This window comes from Scatophagus argus, chromosome 11 (genome assembly GCF_020382885.2).
Source record: "Scatophagus argus isolate fScaArg1 chromosome 11, fScaArg1.pri, whole genome shotgun sequence".
Lineage (NCBI taxonomy): Eukaryota > Metazoa > Chordata > Actinopteri > Scatophagidae > Scatophagus > Scatophagus argus.
In genome coordinates this window covers 12621985-12641780 of record NC_058503.1, presented here as the reverse complement: position 1 = coordinate 12641780, position 19796 = coordinate 12621985, and the positions used below count along the sequence as shown (strand labels likewise).

The window sequence follows — 19796 nt, the reverse complement described above, 5'->3', positions numbered from 1 at the left end:
CCAAAAAAACGTAATTTGAAGATGACATCTATAAGATATTTTGGACAGAATATTTCACTCTTTTGCACATGCCAATCGATTAATCGAGACAATAACGAACAGATTATATTGAATAATAATAATAATAATAAATAAATCATAAATAAAATCATTGCCTGCCTGCTGACATAAAGGTAACATGACGTGTTTCTACTGTAATACCAAATAACAAGTAATGATTATTTTGAACGATACAACATAAAAGAAATCTTATGTTGTGGTTTTGTACTATGCTCATGGTGCAGGCCTGTGTATGATGAATACACTGTTGCCAGTTAAGACCAAGTTCAAACTAACGCAGATTAATACGCCAGCAGTGCAATAAACAACTTTAATGAAGGTGATGATATTAAGTTTTTGTACAGCCGTTTAAAATATATTTTGCCAACTGCCCTTTCAACACAGATCAAGAGCACCACTAACCACAGCCATATATGATATTTATAAACAAATATATTTTGTAGGTGTCCCAAGCTGTTTACCCAAATGTTAATAAGAGGCTTTCTTCCACGTTAAAATATAAAAATGGGCCAACTCACTTAACAAGGTTATAAAAGTTATGAAAAATGCAATTTACACGGTCAGGTTTGCAGTTACTGATTACTACATCAAAACTGTCAGTAGGTGGCGGGGTCCACCAATCACGGTGCAGTCCTGCAGCACATTGCTTTAGTGTTGACATCTTAACTGCGCTTTAATTTCACTGTTTTAATCAAATTGACTAACGATCATTTTTGGCTTGGCAGTAATGCCACATTAACGGTGACACGCCATGTGTTAAGCATGTTATTGTGGAATTCATATCATAATATAGCAGCGAGAAATACACAACACAAACGAAATAAACGAAATAAATTCCACTCAGTCTTTATAGTCAGTTCAGGACTGTTAGGCTGAGGGTTACTCTGAAGGTCCGATACTGGAAGTGGTTTACCTTGATTACGTGCTACCGCCGGCATAACGTACACAGCCTGTCCTGCATGACATTTCAACGCACCAATCACTTGCGGAGGAGCTGATTGAGTCTACTTCCCTACACAGCTAGCTGAGGGGAAACGGACAGACGGCGATCTCGCTCGGATATCTCATTCAGCCGAGTCTGCACGGCCAGATCGCCCTACGAGAGACCTCTGAGATCCAGCGGGCCATCGATTCGTCTTTCAACCCGGTCACGGTGTCTGCTGCAGGGAGATGGCCGGTATTTTGGCGTGGTTTTGGAACGAGCGGTTCTGGCTCCCCCACAATGTAACCTGGGCTGACTTAAAAAACACAGATGAGGCAACGTTCCCGCAAGCCGAGGATCTCTATCTGGCGTGTCCTTTAGCATTCTGCATCTTTATGATACGGCTGGTTTTCGAAAGGTGGGTCTCGGTGCACACGCGGTAATCCAGGTGGCTGTGATGCGGTTTGTTAATGTCCCTGTGAATTGTTCCTGTGAATGGTGCGGCGCTGCCCTCTGTGCGTGTTTGTCAGTCTGTTACCCAAACAATGGCATCTTATCTGGTTAGCCCACAAATCACCAGGGTTGATCATCCTTCTTTCCGCAGGCCTGCAGCACACCGCGCTGTCTGCATTTGATGCATCTGTCAGTGCGTGCACACACAGACACACACACAGCGCGGCCAAGTTGCCATACCTGACCAAAATCCAGTTACTGTCCTCTCAGCTCAAACCTGGACTTCAGCAGAGCCTCATTGTGAAAGCATGTTCTTTTTATTGATCCTGGTAGTTTTTTTTAAATTTTTTTTAACTGCCCTGCTACAGTTATGACAAGGCACATGTTGCATCATCTTTTATATCACTATATTATTATTATACAGTCATCAATTTACAGTATGGCACAGATCCATGGTGGTCACGCACCCTGTGGGTCAGGGGTCTCTTTACGGAGGAGCCAGTGAGTAGTTTACTTCACTAAACCCTTCACTCGTGCTCGGTATTAATCCCTGAAAATACACTTTCGTGAACAATAAATCTGTAACAGAGGGTGCAACAGCCCCAATGAACGACTTGTAGGCTTAAATCCATGAGGCGCTGCATATATCCCTAATGCATTCAGTATGTGTTGTTGGTTTACACAGTCATCTGCTGAGTATCTGTCTATTCTGCCCATTACTGCTTGTGTTTTACCAGTTGCAGTCGTAAATTAGCAGACTCCTCGTAATTTATAAAGTGGTTTATGATGCCACACTGCTCAAAAACAGTTAGCTTTACACTGCTGTGTCGTTTCCAATTTCCTCAGTTTCCTCTTTTATTCTGCATGGTTAATAAAAGAGGTACATGTTCAGGTGCTGATAACCGCAAAGGATTTATGAATATGCATGTACCGCCTGGCGATTGAACAGATTGTGTCCCATCCCTAAATATAAACAATTCACCTTTACCTCACCTCAAAGATAATGTCTCTGTACTGATCTAGAAGGGTGTCTTCACACTTTAATTGAAGGTTCATTGCAAGACCATGTGCCATGGGCCTGAAGATCCAAGCCAACGGGCCACAGAAGGCGCAACCCAACGCCATTCTGGAGAAGGTTTTCACTGCTATAACCAAGGTGACGCACGTGTCCTCTTCTTTATTTCTTGTTTCACTCAATAACATTTGTGCCACGATGAAAGCCACATCTTACATCGGTGTTTATCTTGTCTTGCCAGCACCCAGACGAGAAGAGGTTGGAGGGCCTGTCCAAGCAGCTCGACTGGGATGTGCGAACCATACAGCGCTGGTTCAGGCAGCGTCGCAACCAGGAGAAACCCAGCACTCTGGCCCGGTTCTGTGAAAGCATGTAAGTCTGAGCACGTTAAACACCACACCGCACGGTATACTCAACCTTGTTGCGAGCAGTTGCATGAAACAACATCCAAGTGTGCGAAAATGAACTTGCAAAAACTTTTACCTTGCTTGAGGTAGGCAGGTAATCCATTACTTTATTGTCATGTGTACTGTTTCTGTGTGAAGACTGATTTAAACAGGCTGCATAACCAGACATCACAGTGATAGTAGTGGAAGTGGGCACGATGTTCACTGTGACTGATAACTTTATCTGAACAAGTTCATTTTCGTGCTGTGTGGAAATGAAGGGTAAATCTCTGTGGCTGCTTTAACATTCACAAAACAACGTGTTTGACTCGAGTAAATGGTGGCTAGTAAAAAGTGACTTTTTGGGCCGTAACTAGCAATTCCTTTCATTGTGGATTAAACTGCTGATTATTTTCTTAACTAATTGGATCAACTAGGGGCGACACAGCGGTTAGCACTGTCGCCTTGCAGCTAGAAGGTTCTTGGTTCAAATCCTGGCAAGTTTGTATCTTCTCCCCACGTCTGCACGGGTTCTCTGGTTCTTCCTCCCATACTCCCACACTTGCAGTGTAGGTTAACTGGTGATGCTAAATTGCCCATAGGTGTGAGGTTTGTTTGTCTCTATATGTTAGCCCTGTGATGAAAAGTCACCTGCGATAGGCTGCACAGGATAAGTGGTGATAGATTACAGATGGATGGTTTAACTGGCCTATCTAGTCTTTGAAATTTGAAAAACAGTGATAAAATGCTACTTAAAACTCCTCAGAGTTCGGTTTTCAAATTGCTTGATTTGTCTTACAAGCCATCCAAAACTCAATGATTTTCAGTTTTCAACAACAGAGAGGAAAACACCAAATCTTCACATTTGAGAAACTGGAAAAAAAAACTGGACTAAATTAATCTGACTCTGCAGTTAATCGACTAATCTTTTAAACTCTGTGGACAGAAGCAGAAATGTTGCAGTGATCGTCTGACAGTAGTTACGATCACACCTCAGCTTTGGTTAACGGCTGCTCCATCTTACGTGGCTTATCCTGATTACAACGTGGATGCTGGTGCTGCTGAGGGATAATAGTCGAACGTGTCCCAGTGCGAACCAACAAACCCACTCAGTCTGTAAGAAAGAACTGGCTAATCTGCAGTAGAGCGTTTGCCATCAGGGAGATTGTAGTTACTTAGCAGTGTGATGTTAAAGGCCAGCGAGTGAGTGTGGCTGTCAGAGCAGAGTCATGTCTGACACCAGCAGAGCCAGTCTGGCAGTTTGATACACGGGAAGCCTCACTTCCTCTGATCCACCTGAGGCTGCTGTTCACCCAGGACAACACTGCTGGCTGATTAGACCACTGTACTCCTTTTGCAACTTGAGGGTCAAATCTAACAAAACAAACCACCTTCCTTTGCACACAAGAAGAGATTGGATTATATGTGAGCTTTTTGCACATGTTAGCTGGCATTCATTCTGTTAAGCACAACTGTGCTAACGCTGTTATCTGCATAATTGACTGCATACGACGCTGGGCTTTGCCGTAGTTTGGCCAGGGTGTCTGCCTCAGTTGCTTACGGTGCAGTTCTCCAAAGAGGGGGCCGGCTTCAGTCCTTCCAGCAGCGATTGTGCTCTAATTAGGCCCTCATGCACAGCTGTTGCAGACTGATAGCGCTCTTTGTCCGTCAGTCGTCAGGGAAGCTGATCTGTTGTCTATTCTTTTCGTTATGCAAACAGAGAGTACACATTTGGTCTGGAAATAATGGAGACTCTGCACAGAGTTTGTTTACCAGCCATTGTTACTGCATTTCTTTTTGCAAGAGGCACAGAAAAAAAAGGTCATTCCAATGAAGTTCAAGTATTGTCTTTTTTTTCCTTTACTTTCTTAAACTACAGTAACCTTTTTTTTTTTTACAGAAACTGCAATTTTCCTAAAATAGGTGTTTGCACTTGTAGCAAGAAACAATGGGAAACAAATGGAAAATCACTGGATACAAATAGTTTTGTTTAACCACAGAGGAGAGAGTTTTTGTGTTACGAAACATGAATTCAGAGACCGAAACTAAATGACAAATTAAGATGAGAGCCCCTCCTCTCATCAGTTCTCCTTGGTTAAAGCAGACTGAGGAAGGCCTGATGCTTTGATGTCCTCAATAGCTTCTGTTGTCTGATCTTGTCTTCCTCCATCTTTTCTCTTTCTGCTTTCAGTGACAACAAAGACGTTGTCATAAGGAAAACAGTGTAATTCACAGCTTGTTTTTAAGAGAAATATAGACTTCTGTGGCAAGATTTAATATTACTAAATTTAGTGACTGTTTTCATCTTGTTGTGTCTGTCTTCGGCTCGAGTTAATATTTGGTGTGTTCTAAAACGGTCTTCAGTGGGTTGACTTACACTATATAGACAGAAGCACTGAGATGGGGCTGATTATCAGGGTTTGGGCTCGGCCCCGGCCCCTTACTTCTAGTGAAGGGAAATCTTAATGCTTCAGCATACCAAGACATTTTGGACAATGCTATGCTTCCAACTTTGTGGCAACAGTTTGTTGAAGATCCTTTTCTATTTCAGCATGACTGTGCCCCAGTGCACAAAGCAAAGTCCATAAAGACATGGTTGGATGAGTTTGGTGTGGAAGAACTTGACTGGCCCACACAGAGCCCTGACATGAACCCCATCAAACATCTTGGGATGAACTGGAACAGAGATTGTGAGCCAGGCCTTTGGTCCAACATCAGTTCCTGAATTTACTATTGCTCTCCTGCACGAATGAGCAAAAATCCCTGCAGAAACACTCCAAAATCTTGTGGAAAGCCTCCCCAGAAGTGTGGAAGCTGTGTATTTAGCTGTGTGATATCAATATATCCCCGTTGGTGTAATGATCAAGTGGCCCAATATTTTTGTCTATAATAGTGTCTGCTTTTTATAAGCTTCCTTTTGCATTGCATTATACTATGTGTGCTACAGCCACGAATAATGTTTCCCCATTCCCCCATTAATACAGAGCTAAGCTAAGTGTCCAGCTGCCAGCAGTTTAATAGTTTCATTTAAAGTACTTTAATTTAAAAAACTAAAAATATCTTAACAACTAATGCCCCATTATTATCATCTCTTAATTTTTCATTCCTTGAAAATAAAGAGTTATCTTCATCAGGTGCACAATTAAAGTCTGCAATAGTTTTTTCCAGAAATGAATTAAGGTTTTTAGCCTCTATAGAAACATGCTGACAATAGCAGCTGAGATTAATACACTGATGCTCTGCCTGTTTTCGACATGTTGCTGTATGATTTTAATACCTGTTAACCAACACACCTCCTCAGACGCAGCTCAGCAGACAAGCCAACAACTAATAAGCACGTTTGTGATTGGCAGATACTTACAGAGCAGCTGTGAGATGATCCATTTACATGTGTTCTTGAAACAGGGTGTTCTAGCAATACATTAAAATAACTTTTTGAGCAATTTGAAATCACACTTTGTAATCAATCCAAATTTGACAAATGCGCAAAGGTGTAAGGGACAGCTATTACTGCCTGAAGAGTAACTGAGGTGTGTGTGTTACTCCTGATTTAACAGCAGACGGGGATATATCCACGCGACTGATCATCATCATGACTAATTGTTATGTTGAACCATCCAAATGCAAACAGTTGCAGCCAGCTGGTGCTCAAACTACCCACCTGGAGAAGTAACAAAGTGGAATTAAATGAGCCAGCATGAGCTGTTTTTTATTTATTATTATTTTATTCCGAAGTAGGGTGCTACGCAGAGAATAAAGTCAGCCTCATCACTGGATTATTGGATAAAGTCAAGGTTGCCATGCTGCAGTTTTTTCCTCCCTCGGAAAATGCTTTGACTAAACAGGCACATTTGATTTAATCGTGATCGGTGGATCTGCTCCAGTTTAAAACCCACAGTCTCATCAAATATCATGAATGATTCATTAATGTCTAATCAAGCTATTACGGAAGCATGGCGGTTCTCTGTGTCCCATAACACATTACAAAAGCCTACATTTATTGTCCCGTATAAACCACAGTTTGTAAGTTGTGTACAGGATGAGTTCATCACAACACATAAACATAATCCTGTTAACCACAGTTACTAAACAGGGCTAATTAATTTAAAGTGTAATGGTGAGCTGCTGACACATCATGTGCAAATAGCAGGAGTTCGGAAATAATTAAAATGCATGACATTTTAGTTTTTCCACCAGCAATCATTATCAACGCTGTGAAAAACATAACTCATAATGACAGAAAAATCATCTGTAGTTGACTTATGAAAAAAAAAAAAATGGAAAAATTACAGGAAGCAGTTGTGAGTCATTGTGATTGGACATATATAGCGGCGATTCAACTGCACTTGAAAAAGGCTTCACAAACCAGTTGCCATGCAACAGTCTTTACTGTGTGCCAGGTAAACTGGTCCAGTTAATTTGGTCTTACAATACTATTGATCGTGCACAAAAAGCAGGTAACGACAGCGTCTGCAGGCCTTGTGTTAACCTGCTAATAATTTCTCTGGTGTTCATTAACTGACTATCTTGAACAAACATCCACATGGAAGGACCAGCCCTGTTGAAAGTACCAGCACTGAGAAGCTGATATGGATTTACCCCTGTTCTCTTTTTCAGTGTTGAAGTCATGTTGTGTTTCAGGGCTGTGGCTGTCAAAATGTGTTTATTTTGAGGTCAGTCGGAACAACCACTCAGCATAACCTTGAAATTATGCAAACCTCGTTTCACATGACAGGCTATACAGATTGTGTCACACTCGTGGGAGCTATCGGTTGATTTTTTCTTTACTTACAGGAGGCTTTCACACTGTGTCTTAGAATAGAGGCTCCACTTGGGGGGAAAAAAATATTTCGTTGCATATTTGTGAATGGCTATGACAATTCAATAACGCACCATACATGTTTCGATAGCAACTGCCAGTTGCTGACTGTTATAAGATGGCTCTTTATCCACATCTCCCAGCTCTGCAAGGTTTTGATCACTGAAGTGTTAGCTGAAGCAGTTTCTTCTCTGCAGACCCCATGATTACTTTCCCTACCACTGTGTAGTTGTAGTTATGCAAATTAGGTCTACTTTTACATAAAAGTACAGAGCAAAATGGGCTGAAACTGGACAGTGTGAAGTCACTGATGTCCCATTTTCAGCGACCCGCCCTAAACTGCAGATGTGGTGATGTAGGACCTCATACCACTTCACATTTCTGATTACATGCATGACAGCCACATCATGTACCAGAGGGTGCTGCACCAAGGGACTCCACGTTTTATCCATGTTTAAGCACATTTATCCAAGTTGGACCTGGTGATGTTGTATAGCTTCTAGGTGTGATGTAGCTGCTTAGTTTCTAGAAACATGTTTTACCAGATTAAAACACTTTGTTTTTCCTCTTTAAAGAATTGATCCCTTAACCTTAATCTAAAATGATAGCATAGACTTGACAGAATAAAGTGGAAGTGATTACCGTCAGGCCCAGAATTTTCAAGGTTATGCCCAAAATCAAAAAAGGTTAAGATTGCAGAAGTAATGAAAGGCTTGTTGCAACAACAAAGGTAAACAAGTCTGATGCTGGATATTAATTCATTCTGGGTTTTATATTCATTATGCGTGTATTCTTTATTGCTTTCAGGTGGAGATTTACATTCTATCTGTACATATTTACCTATGGAGTGCGTTTCCTTAAAAAGGTAAGTTTGCTTAAATTCAAATGCACCTGCCACCTGTTATGATGGTTGAAGTTGAATGAGCTTTGAGCCACTTCTCCACACTACAGCACCTTTGGTGGCACATGTCTACTATGCAAATCTTGTGGCTTCCTGATAGGCTGGTGACTTGTCATGGGACTGACAAGTAAAACGGATGTTCTGCTTGTCAGGGACTTATTTTACGAAGGACGTAATGAAGCCTAGTACAAGAGGAGTTCATTAATAATGGATTTTACTGGAACTTTTCGAGGAAAGGGAAACAGCTGACAAATAAATAACACTCTCTTTGCTAAATTAAGCCATCCATTAGATATGCAATCCATTTTTCACAAAGTATGTTGTAGTCAGTGATGAGTTGTCTTCGTTTGATTGTGAACGTAAGCTGATTGAAGTCGGTGTCCACGTTGGATGTCATGTTATCCCTTATAGGATGTGCAATTTTAATGATTACTTTAAATGGCACCTCCTAGTGCCTGCTTGCAAAAAGATGACAGTTCAGATGACTATAAATCAGAAAGCCTTTATTGTCATTATATACCTGGGTATACAACGAAATTTGTGAAAATAAATACATGTTGCCAGGTATTTAATTTCAAAAAAACACTTAATTACAGTTACTGATCTGTGGATGAAGTGCTATTTTGGATGGAGAAAGAGGTTCTCCTTATGCCTCTCCATAATAATGTGCTGCCTCACAGGGATGTACAGAACATTATATGTAACTACTGACTCATTTATGTGTTGGTGTGTAATAATGTGCAGATTTTAAAACATTTATATGTTGATTACAGATCAGAAATTTCACTTCACCCAAAACAAGTATGTTACTCAACACCAATGTTTAAAAATGATGAATATAAATGAAAATGCTACTTGGAATTATTTCAAGATTTATTTATTTTTTCCAAATGTAATAGGACATTTAGTCAACATTTTATGGCAAATTCTTGTTCTAAACATCAAGACAAGAAATAGTGACAGATTGTAATTTTTTTTATATACATATTTTTCCTAAAATACCAATAATACAATGCTGGCATTTAATATAACTGATAATGTTATATTAAATGCAGGGGAACAGTAGCTTAAGCTAACATTAGCTCCTGCCTGTTTGCTAGCTAACTTGTCTAACAAACATAATGCCAATTTAACATTTTTTCATAATGAACATTTTCCTGTAAAAATGCTGTTGCCATTGTTCACTCAGTTTATGAAAATTAATAATATTACAGTGCGCTGCTGTACCTTGTAGAGTTAAATAGAATAGAGTATTTGAGTATTTCAGTACTTGCTAAAACCACCCTCCCTGTTTAGAAAGTTTGAAATCCCAGAAGCTGTGACAGTTAATTAATGGTCAATTAATTAATTAATTAATGGCCACTCCAACAAAAGGTCCTGCTTTTAAAATCTCCCTTAAGTAAAATTATGTAAGTAGGCCTACTAACAGCAAAATGTGCTTAATGTATCAAAGTAAAAGTACTCAGTGTTAGTGCTGTTAGTAATCAGTGTTTTACCAGTATACTGCATGTGATGATTTTGGATTAATATTACGGGTGAATTAATCTGTATGTTGCATTTTACGGCTGTAGATGTTTAAGGCTGAGCTCATTTTAAATGTATACTGTTAAATACTTTAATCTACAGCAGTGCATCATTTCTTAAGAGATCATCACATGTGCAATATTTGCCTCTGAGATGTAGCGTAGACATATGAAGTGGCATAAAATGAAAGCGATATTAAAGTAGGAAAAATCTCTGCCAGACACAAGTTGCATGACAAAGCACTTTGTGGAAACAGTTCATTTTCTGGCAGTCCTCTCTGCAGCCTGGAGTCCCTGTGGTGTTTATTAATAGAGCAGGTCTGGAAAGGAGTGCGGGAGACGTAAACTCAGTCGCAGTGATGGGTCACTGTTTGCTTTCAACACATTCTTATGTATCACAGTTACCTTTTCTCTTGTCCTCATTTCATTAGGTCATTACATGATTCTTGGCAATCCAGCTTCCTTTTTTTGTCAGCATGTGTTCTGTAGCAAAATCTCTGTGACACCCTTTTAGTATTTTATGAACCACTTTGATTTCTGTCAGAATCTGTTATTCATTACTTTATTATCCATTCATTATTCAGTTATTTATTTTTTCAGTGGTCATATTGATATTCATGTGTTAGATCTTAAATGACAAGGAAATATTGAATGAATTGAATGTTCATATTGAATGTGTGGGAACAGCATAACAATGTTTTATTCAATGGAGCCTGCTCTTTCTAGGCTTTACTGAAAGGCCTTTTGTTTGTTTGATTTGGTTTGGTTTGGTTAATTGATAACAGACTTCATCCGGGATAAAAAAACCAAGTCTTAGACTCATGTCCATCATTGTCACTGGAGTTTTCATAGTAAATTGTGTTACAGTGTTGTCTTAACCTCAGGCACTCTGTTTTATATTGATCTATGATGCCGCACATTTAATAATAAAACTGATAGTTTTATTTGATTCACATAGGTTAACAACTTTTGATTTTTTTCCTGTAGACTCCATGGCTTTGGAACACCAAGGAGTGCTGGTACAACTACCCTTACCAGGTAAAAGTCTTAATGAAGCATGTTCAACGATCTTCGGTAATCATGGCACAGCAAAATGACTCGTATCACTCGGTCATTTCTTTTAACCTTGTTGTTTTTTGTGTTTATGCAGCCACTGACTGTGGACATCCATTATTACTACATCCTGGAACTGTCTTTCTACTTGTCCTTAATCTTTTCCCAGTTCACAGACATCAGGAGGAAGGTAAGAATGACGGCAAGCATTCATCATACATCTGCATGCTTTTCACCTTACAGTATATCTATATATAGATATTCTGTGAGGTGAAAAGTGACACTTTTAGTGACATTTTTGTATTGAAGCCGGAAAGCTTTGCGCTGTTTATGCCATTACAAGTAGTGCTGTCACAGAAAAGACGTCATTACCTCTGCCTGAGTGTCCATCTCTGTTCATCACTGCCACCACGTCTCTACGACGTTAAGTCTTTTTCCTTGTGAACATTTGCTTTCCGCCTCAGTGTCTTCTCACTGATGTGTGAAACAACAAAACTCTGGGAAGGTATAAAGGATTAACACTTTTTGAACATTCAGAAATAGCATTCTTGGTCAAACTTCCTAAAAAAAAAACTTTCCTCGAATATTGGGGGAACGTTGTTAACTCTGGAAAATTACACTCAGACAATTATTGTACTTTCGTAATCTGTTATACGATTATACTCAGATTATACTCAGATATCGTACAGACATTTGGAGACAACACATGAACTGAAATGATTTGTCTTCAAGTAAAACTGAATTCATTTTTCAAGTTAAGTCTGTTTATATTAATAATTAAATCTAACAATAATTTATCCAGGTAGGAATGGCCTTGTTTTATGACTCATTTATACTTGTATAAACAGTTAAATATAACACATAATTCCACCAAGCGGCTGCTGGTGTCATTAACATTAAATTCAGAATAACAAACCAGGATATCACCTTGTGCTGTATGCATTACACCACATTGAACCATACGTGAAGTTTAAAGGGTCCAACTTGGTCAGAGTTTGCAAAAACTGAGATTCAGTCCCAGTTTGCACAAGCTTGATTAATGAAGAATGACCAACTTCAACTCACTTTCATCTTCTCTCTCTTTTTTTTCTTGCAATGAAAATGAATTTGAGACCAATTTGCATGCTTTCCAGTCATGATCTTACTCCTGTCTCCACTCCATCCCCAGCTCTTCCCTCTCCACAACACACTCCACTCACTGCACTCACAGCAGCCCCCATGATGCCATGCTGTGTATGCCTTCACTCTGTCATCTCTTTGTTGACTGTTGGCATGTTGTCTGTTTTTGTTTCTCCTTTCAGTTTTTTCATGCACAGTACTACACTGAGGAGGTCCTCTGCATCCCCTGCCAGTTCCAGTATGTTCTCCCTGCACACTCTCGCCTTGCTTTCATTCTGTATCTTGCATCATTACTCTTCCCTCTCATCCTCCTTCTCATTCTGTTGCCATTTTGGACCAGTTCTGGTTGCTTTGAGCCGAGACATTTCAGTAGCTTAAGATTTGCTAGAAGAATGCTTCCCCATGCTGCCTGCCTGAATCTTTAGCTGCCCCAAGCTCTGATCAAACTTAGTGGCTCATCATGATAGATGATAATGGGTTGTCTGTTTTACTTTGATTTCCACTGAAGAAACAAAGATTTTTACTCACTTTCAAACAACTGTGGGGTGTGACTATGTGCATTTAACATAGTATTTCCCTTTATTACTATTTTATACTTGTATTCCACTGCAGTGTGGAGAGGTTGAGTGTCGGGGAACCTTCTTTGAACATATGGCTTTTAAGACAATGGTGGAGGGAGTTGACCTATTGTACTGCAAAGGTACCCGAAACAGACATTTAGTTTGGTGTTCTAAAGCTAAATTGACAGTGTACATGTGATATGAAATTATAACAAAATATAATTTAAAAAAAACACACTGAATTGAGTTTATTGCAAAAAGTGACCTACTGTTTACAAGTCATATATAAACCAAATAAATAAAATACCCCACTGTTCATGGGAGAGTGCAAGGAACGTCGGTTTTGGGGTGGATACAGCATCCATCAGTTCTGTGATGCTTCATCATGAGGCTGAGATTCAGGAGGTCTGTTCTTGATGACGCTGTCGCTGTGTGAGCAGTGAGCCACGCCCGCCCTTTTGCACACGAACTACCAAAAAGGTCAATATGTGGTGGCTGCTTGACGAATGCCTTGCCAGGGTATGCCTTCACTGCGGTCATGATGATCTCAAACGTGGGTGGGGTTGGTCAAAGGTGGTTCAGTTACAGTAAGGGGTATTTTAGGAGTTAACTACACAAGACATGGCAAAATGGAACTACTAGAATCATCATGCAAATATGAATGTAGATGAAATACCAGCAAACTACTGCAGACTTAACCTACCAAGTGTATGACGAGTTTGGAAAATATGATGAATAGTTCATCCATGAAACTATCCAACGGTTTATAAAATCACTAAAAAGTCGCTCCAGAGCAACCAAAAACAGCTAAATTTTACTCATTGATTTATTCATTGATGTATCAGTGATAATGATCTAAAGATGTGACATATAATAATATAACAGTCAATGGGGAAAGGAGTATTTTTATTTTTACTTGTAAAGGAGTGTTTTTACAACATGTTATTCTTACTTTTACTTCCCCACTGCTCCTTTCAAACATATTTTAAAACAGCTCTAATGCAGTTTGACACATAAGCAGCATCAGACGAGGAATAAACTATAACACGTTCAGTAGGACAACACGTCTCAGCAACACAACTGCAACAGCACAGAGTGTTCATGAATATGAACTATGAGCTATGTGTGTTCGTGTTAGAGGAGATTAGTCACCATGTTGTCATAACTTTTTATATCTTTTCAATAGCTGCGCCAGTTGCAATGGCAACATGACGAACATGGCTCACCAGAATAGAGATTTTATTTTGAAAGACGTTAAGCCACACAGTGATCACATGTGCAGCTACTTCAAGGTTGTGAAAACGCACACACATGTAGTGTTAACTTATTATTAAATATTCACAGGTTTCACGTGTTCAGTTAATGTTAGTCGGCCACAGGGGCTTTGTCCTTTTTTTAAAAGAAATAATTTTTATAAATTGTTATGCATTACTGCCGACATACAAAGCTGTTGTATGTGCACACAGCAGTCATGTCACTTTCACTTTATCACATGCCTGTACTGCACTAGATGCTCTTGGCATGTGCCGCATGCAGTGACTCAAACAGCCATAAGGTAGGTGTGAGGGTACTTTCTATAGTTGTGTGATATTTCCTTGGCAACTGTGTCCGCAGGATTTCCTGATCATGTTCCTGCACCATGTGGCAACAATCTCCCTCATCACCTTTTCCTACGTGAACAACATGGCACGAGTGGGAACTCTGGTCATGTGTCTCCATGATGCAGCCGACGTGCTGATAGAGGTGAGGACGTGTGAGAGAATTAAATGCTGCGGATGGACAGATGGGAGATGAAGGCAAAGATGGTTGGGTGTGTGGGAGGAGTGTGTGCAGTTTACATACTCAGCTATCCATCTTTATCTAAACTGAGCCGCAGTCCTTACGTTATGAACATTTTGTCCTCGTGTTATGTTATGGTTTAGTTATCACCTTAGTAATGCTGGACACTGAGAGCTTTTCAATTGTTTATGATTTCTTCTTTTTCTGCCAAGGCTGCCAAGATGGCCAATTATGCCAAATGTCAGATACTCTGCAACCTCCTGTTCGCAATGTTTGCAGTTCTCTTCGTAAGTTCCAGGCTGGGAGTTTACCCTGTCTGGTAAGTGGAATTCACTTGCCTTCGTATCATTCACTGTTAGCCTGCGCTTAGCGTACAGTGCAGTCCATACAGTCAACCAGAGACAGGAGGGGCCTGAGCTTCTCTGCAGAACTTCTCTGTATTTTTGTCACTCAAAATGAGTGTCGGTGCCAGGGAGCTCTCGGTGATTTTTTTTTTTTTTTTAAAACTACTACTTTCTCCACAACAGTTCGCAGTTCAGACACATCTCTGTGAATTTTGTTGCTAAGTAATAGTTACTATGGATACAGCAGCTTTGACCTCTCAAAGAAAGCCAAACAAAATCAACAAATGAAAAGCAGATCATTATGGCTATTGCTTTATCATTGAAAACAGTGTCTACAGTTCCACCTGATTGTTAAAACATCAAAGGCTTTCCTGCTCATGGACGATCTTTTATCATTCTGTGCTGTTGCTTTTTGCTGTTCTTGCTGTTGAACATACACATCATGTAAAAAAAGACAGCAAGAATTCAAGACATTTGAACATCATGTAGGAGGCCTTGGAAGCCAAAAATGCCTTATGAAGAATGCATACAATCACTTCGCATTTATTCATTATTTCAGGGTCTAGCTGGTCCATTCAAACTGTGGTACCAGAGAACAGAGGCATGTTAAATCATGTCAATTCATTTCTTTGTTTTCCACAGACATTTAATCAATCTAAGTCAAATCACAGTAGATTGTGAATGCTTTTCTGATTGTATTTACAGAGTTACCACAAACCCATTTCAGCCCTTGAAAGTGTTCACAGCAGTCATCAGCAGCAGTGTTATCGCACTTTTCGCAACATGATTTAGTCTCAGAGTCAGGCAGCTCCAGTTGTCTGCCTGTCGCTGAGATACCATCGATTCTTGATCAGCAAAAAATAATTCTGTTTTGGGCATCTAGAAGTTCGTTGTCTTCAATAATTAAAGTTAATTTGAAGAAAGCATTTGTGAAATTGGTTTTCAGATTAACCTGAGCAGCATTTTACGACTACACACACACACACCTTTGTTTCCACGCTGTAATATCATGATCACACACTACATTTTTAGTCAGCTTCCACCACACCAGTAGTAAAGTTGTTATTACTGTAAAGCTGTTGCCATGGTTTCAGTATCTGGGGGATGATTCCCAAACAGCCATTTACAAGATTTTGCACGGAGATAAATTTAACACAGATGCATGAAATTTTGATTGCCGGTGACGTGAAGTCAGCCGATACACAGGGCTGGGTAGTAATGCATTACATGTAATCAGGATGACATGATCAGATTACAAAAAATAAGTAACTATAATCAGCCCAGATTACATTTAAAAATGTGTAATTAGATTATAATTACTTTATCAAGAAAGATTTTTTTTTAAATTATGTCACAGTTTTAAAATTATGTATTATAATATTTGTCCATTTTTTTCTGTTTTTTATGATGACGATGGAGTTTTAATTCCTTTTTATTTACACTGAAAATGAAAGATGAACACTTTTAGTCGGTGCTCTCCTCACTTTGCAAGAACAAAAAACTTACATAAAAGAAAACAGCATCCCACACATTGTAGAATACAAACAGTACAACTGTGTACCAGCGCTGTTTTTGTACGGGTGATTTCATATGACCAACAGTGAAAAGAAGGTATTGTTGCATTGTTTGGAGAGAAAAATCATCATCGTCATCATCGTTAAAGACCAGGGTCCAGATTGTGTGTTGAGAAAGTGTGAATCTCACACGCACTTCAGACCACATGTACACACAGTGTTTTTAGAGATAGCATCAGGTGAACTGTAAGTTAAGAGACATTTACTAAGAACATTTTAAGTTTAAGTGTCAAACCCAAAACTATTAATATGCCAAACAGGCAGTTTCTACCGTTACTGAGATTTATAGAAACAGAATCAGACGCACACACAGCTTTATTTATGTGATGACAAGAATGTGTATCCATATTTCTATCTTTGTCAGTCATAAATCCACACAGTTTTAGGCCTCTTGTGCTCCATGAAGGACAAAGAACTGGAGCAGAGCACGTCTCATTTCTTTTCACTGGCTTTGTCTGTTCTTTGTCTTAAGAGAGCGTGTTTTTAAACCTATTAAAACATGTCATCTTAATTATCTCCCTCTCTCCCCCTGTTGCTATGGAAGGATTTTAAATACCACCTTGTTCGAAAGTTGGGAGATTGTAGGGCCCTACCCGTCCTGGTGGGTCTTCAACCTGCTTCTGATCCTGCTGCAGCTTCTTCACTCTTTCTGGTCCTACCTCATAGTGAAGACGGCGTGCCGAGCCATCTCCAAAGGAAAGGTGAGTCACTACACTCAGATTCCCTTTTCCTTTGTATCTGTTGTTGCATCATAGGATGTTTTGCTGCTACTACATGTAAATAAATACTGTTTAGTATTTTGAAATAGCCTTTTTTGACTTTCTCTTTCTATTCTCTATGCCAACCTGCAACTCTCAAGGTGGGAAAATGGAATCCATTACATGTAAGTCGCCTTAAAGGGGAACTTCCCAATCAAAATGAAGTAGTGCTTTGTTTAACTTCATGTCTTTAGCAGCCACGTCCTAATTTGCATTCATCGTTGTCCTGATTGTCAGTTAGCAAATATCAGCATTGAGCCACAATTTTGGTTCATAATGAAATTTCTCAACAACTATTGGAGACATTCATGAGATCAAGATGATCTCCAGACACACATTTTTCACTTTCCCTGTAAAATATCTCAAAACGTACTCTATGGACTGGCACAAACTTATTGTACACACATTCGCGGTTCCAAGACAACTAATCCAACTACCCATGGCTTTAAGTAAGTCTCATCAGCTATTGGATCTATTGCTGTGAAATTTGGTACAAACATTCATGTTACTTTTGGTAATCAATTATGATTTGTTAGACAAAACTGCTAAACATTCACTGGATTCTAAGATGTGAGGCCTCTTTGTTCTCTGTTTTATAAAACTGTAAATTGAATATCTATGAGGTTTAGACTGTTAGTAGGACAAAACAAGGTTAGTCTCTGAGAAAATGTTTTATGAGATTCTGACACAGACTCATTAATTAAGAGATTAAATGGAAAAAAGTACAGCAAAATTAATTGATAAATGACAATTAATAATAAAAAATAATCAAGCTGCAGCATAAATTACCTTATATTTCCATATTTTGAGATATGAGATAGTCCATATTTGTAAATAGATTTTACGGCCCTTACAGCGTGTTGCCTGATGCTGATTGGCAGAAAACCTCCCAGAAGCTCTTCAGTAGCACCGTCACGCATGGCTGCCACAGATAATGACACAGATAAGAATTTAAATGAGAAAATTTTCCTCTGCATCCCCCCGCCCTCTCATTTCTGCAGGTGTCTAAAGACGACCGCAGTGACATCGAGTCCAGCTCTGATGAGGACGACAGCCCCCCACCCAATCAGAAGCACCACAGCAGCACCACCACCACCAATGGGACCAACAAAAATCACGGGACCAACGGCTACCTCACAGGAGCCCCGTATCCCGACGAACACTGACTAAGCTGATATCACAACACCGGAGCCATGCTACAGACAGCATCCATCAATCTGTGTGTGAGTGTATGTGTGTGTGTGTGTATTTGCGTGTACGGTGGAGACATGAACAACATTGCCTCTCTGGTACTGGAAGATCATGATAGATTTATGTGAATGCAGTTTTGTCATCAGTTGGGGTCTTTACTAATTTCCTCTCATGATTTCTTCTCTTGATCTCTATATTTGCATCAAACTGCACTCGGTGAAATATCCAAGCACTCCTGTTGGTACAGCCCACTCTCTGTTTAGCCAATGAATGAAAGCGTTCCACTTTATGGTGTAAGCATGCTACTTTAACATACAGTAGTCTGGCATACTGGGGGTGTGATTTTTCTTATGTTTGTGTCTTTCTATGTTATTTATTTTTTATAAATATGTTCGCAGGTGGTAGTCGGACATCTGTTCTCCTCTGATGTCAGTGTTAAAGACGAAATAATCCTGAACAACAGCAGCTGTTTTGTTTTTTTCCCACCACACGTCACAATAATGATTATAAGCAACATGCTGAAGACCTGGATTTTTTTTTTAATGCTACACCCCCAAAGATATGCCAAAATGTGTGAAGTTTACTCACATTTTGAAATACATTCTCCACTCAAACTGTATATGAGATGTCAATAACAGTATTACGTGTGTGCGTCAGATTTGGCTAGAAGCTGTATTCCCTATTAAACCATTTTGGTTAAGTATTCTGGTACATTTCTGGTTAGCATTTCATTAAAGGCCATTTGTCCTCTTATGGGGCAGACATGAGTTGTTTGAATTATTCAATAAAAAAACAAAACAAAACATGAAGATTGAAAATATGTGTGGGGCTTCTCATTAAGTTCAATCAGTAAGGAAAAGCTGTTCATCAATCCCTGATGGTGGGACTGTAACTTTGTAAATTATTTTTGCTATAAATAATGACTTATATTCTTGTATTATTCATGAATAAACATTAAGAAATGTGCTCTGAATAGATGACAACCGTAGGCCGTTTTCACAGAAGACATTTTAATGTGTCACATTAGGAAAAATAGATAAAGTTAGTGTAATTTCCAAATAATGGCTAAATTCCTTTTAGTTGCTTCATATTCAGGGTCACACTGTCATGACTACTTGGGACACTTATATAGAAGAGAGAATATTTAACGGCATTAGCACTTGTAATCAATTTTCAAACCATAACAACGAATCACATGATTTCTTATAAATGGAGATGTGTCTGTGTCTCCGCTCTAAGGAACATTTCAGCGTCTTTCTGTTTGTTTTCCTGCCCACAACTTCACTGTTCTAGTTCAAGCTCACAGCTTCCATAGTGCTGGCTGCAGCAGGCAGTTCTC

The 19796-nt window shown here is 39.4% G+C and overlaps 1 protein-coding gene across 2 annotated transcripts; it reads left to right on the top strand.

Moving 5' to 3' along the window:
- Positions 1-961: 961 nt before the first annotated feature.
- cers6 (ceramide synthase 6) lies at positions 962-19255 on the top strand. Of its 2 annotated transcripts, XR_006844636.1 has the most exons (12): positions 962-1400; positions 2486-2591; positions 2692-2822; positions 8463-8520; positions 11067-11117; positions 11230-11322; positions 14426-14554; positions 14803-14909; positions 17053-17209; positions 17368-17391; positions 18268-18489; positions 18856-19255. XR_006844636.1 is itself a non-coding variant. In XM_046403256.1 (11 exons), the coding sequence occupies exons 1-11, from the start codon at positions 1231-1233 to the stop codon at positions 18430-18432; spliced, it is 1191 nt and encodes a 396-aa protein (XP_046259212.1). In that variant the 5' UTR covers positions 962-1230; the 3' UTR covers positions 18433-19255. The 2 variants fall into 2 exon arrangements, 1 of the variants encoding a protein (XP_046259212.1); XM_046403256.1 differs by having other exon boundaries at positions 18268-19255.
- Positions 19256-19796: the final 541 nt, after the last annotated feature.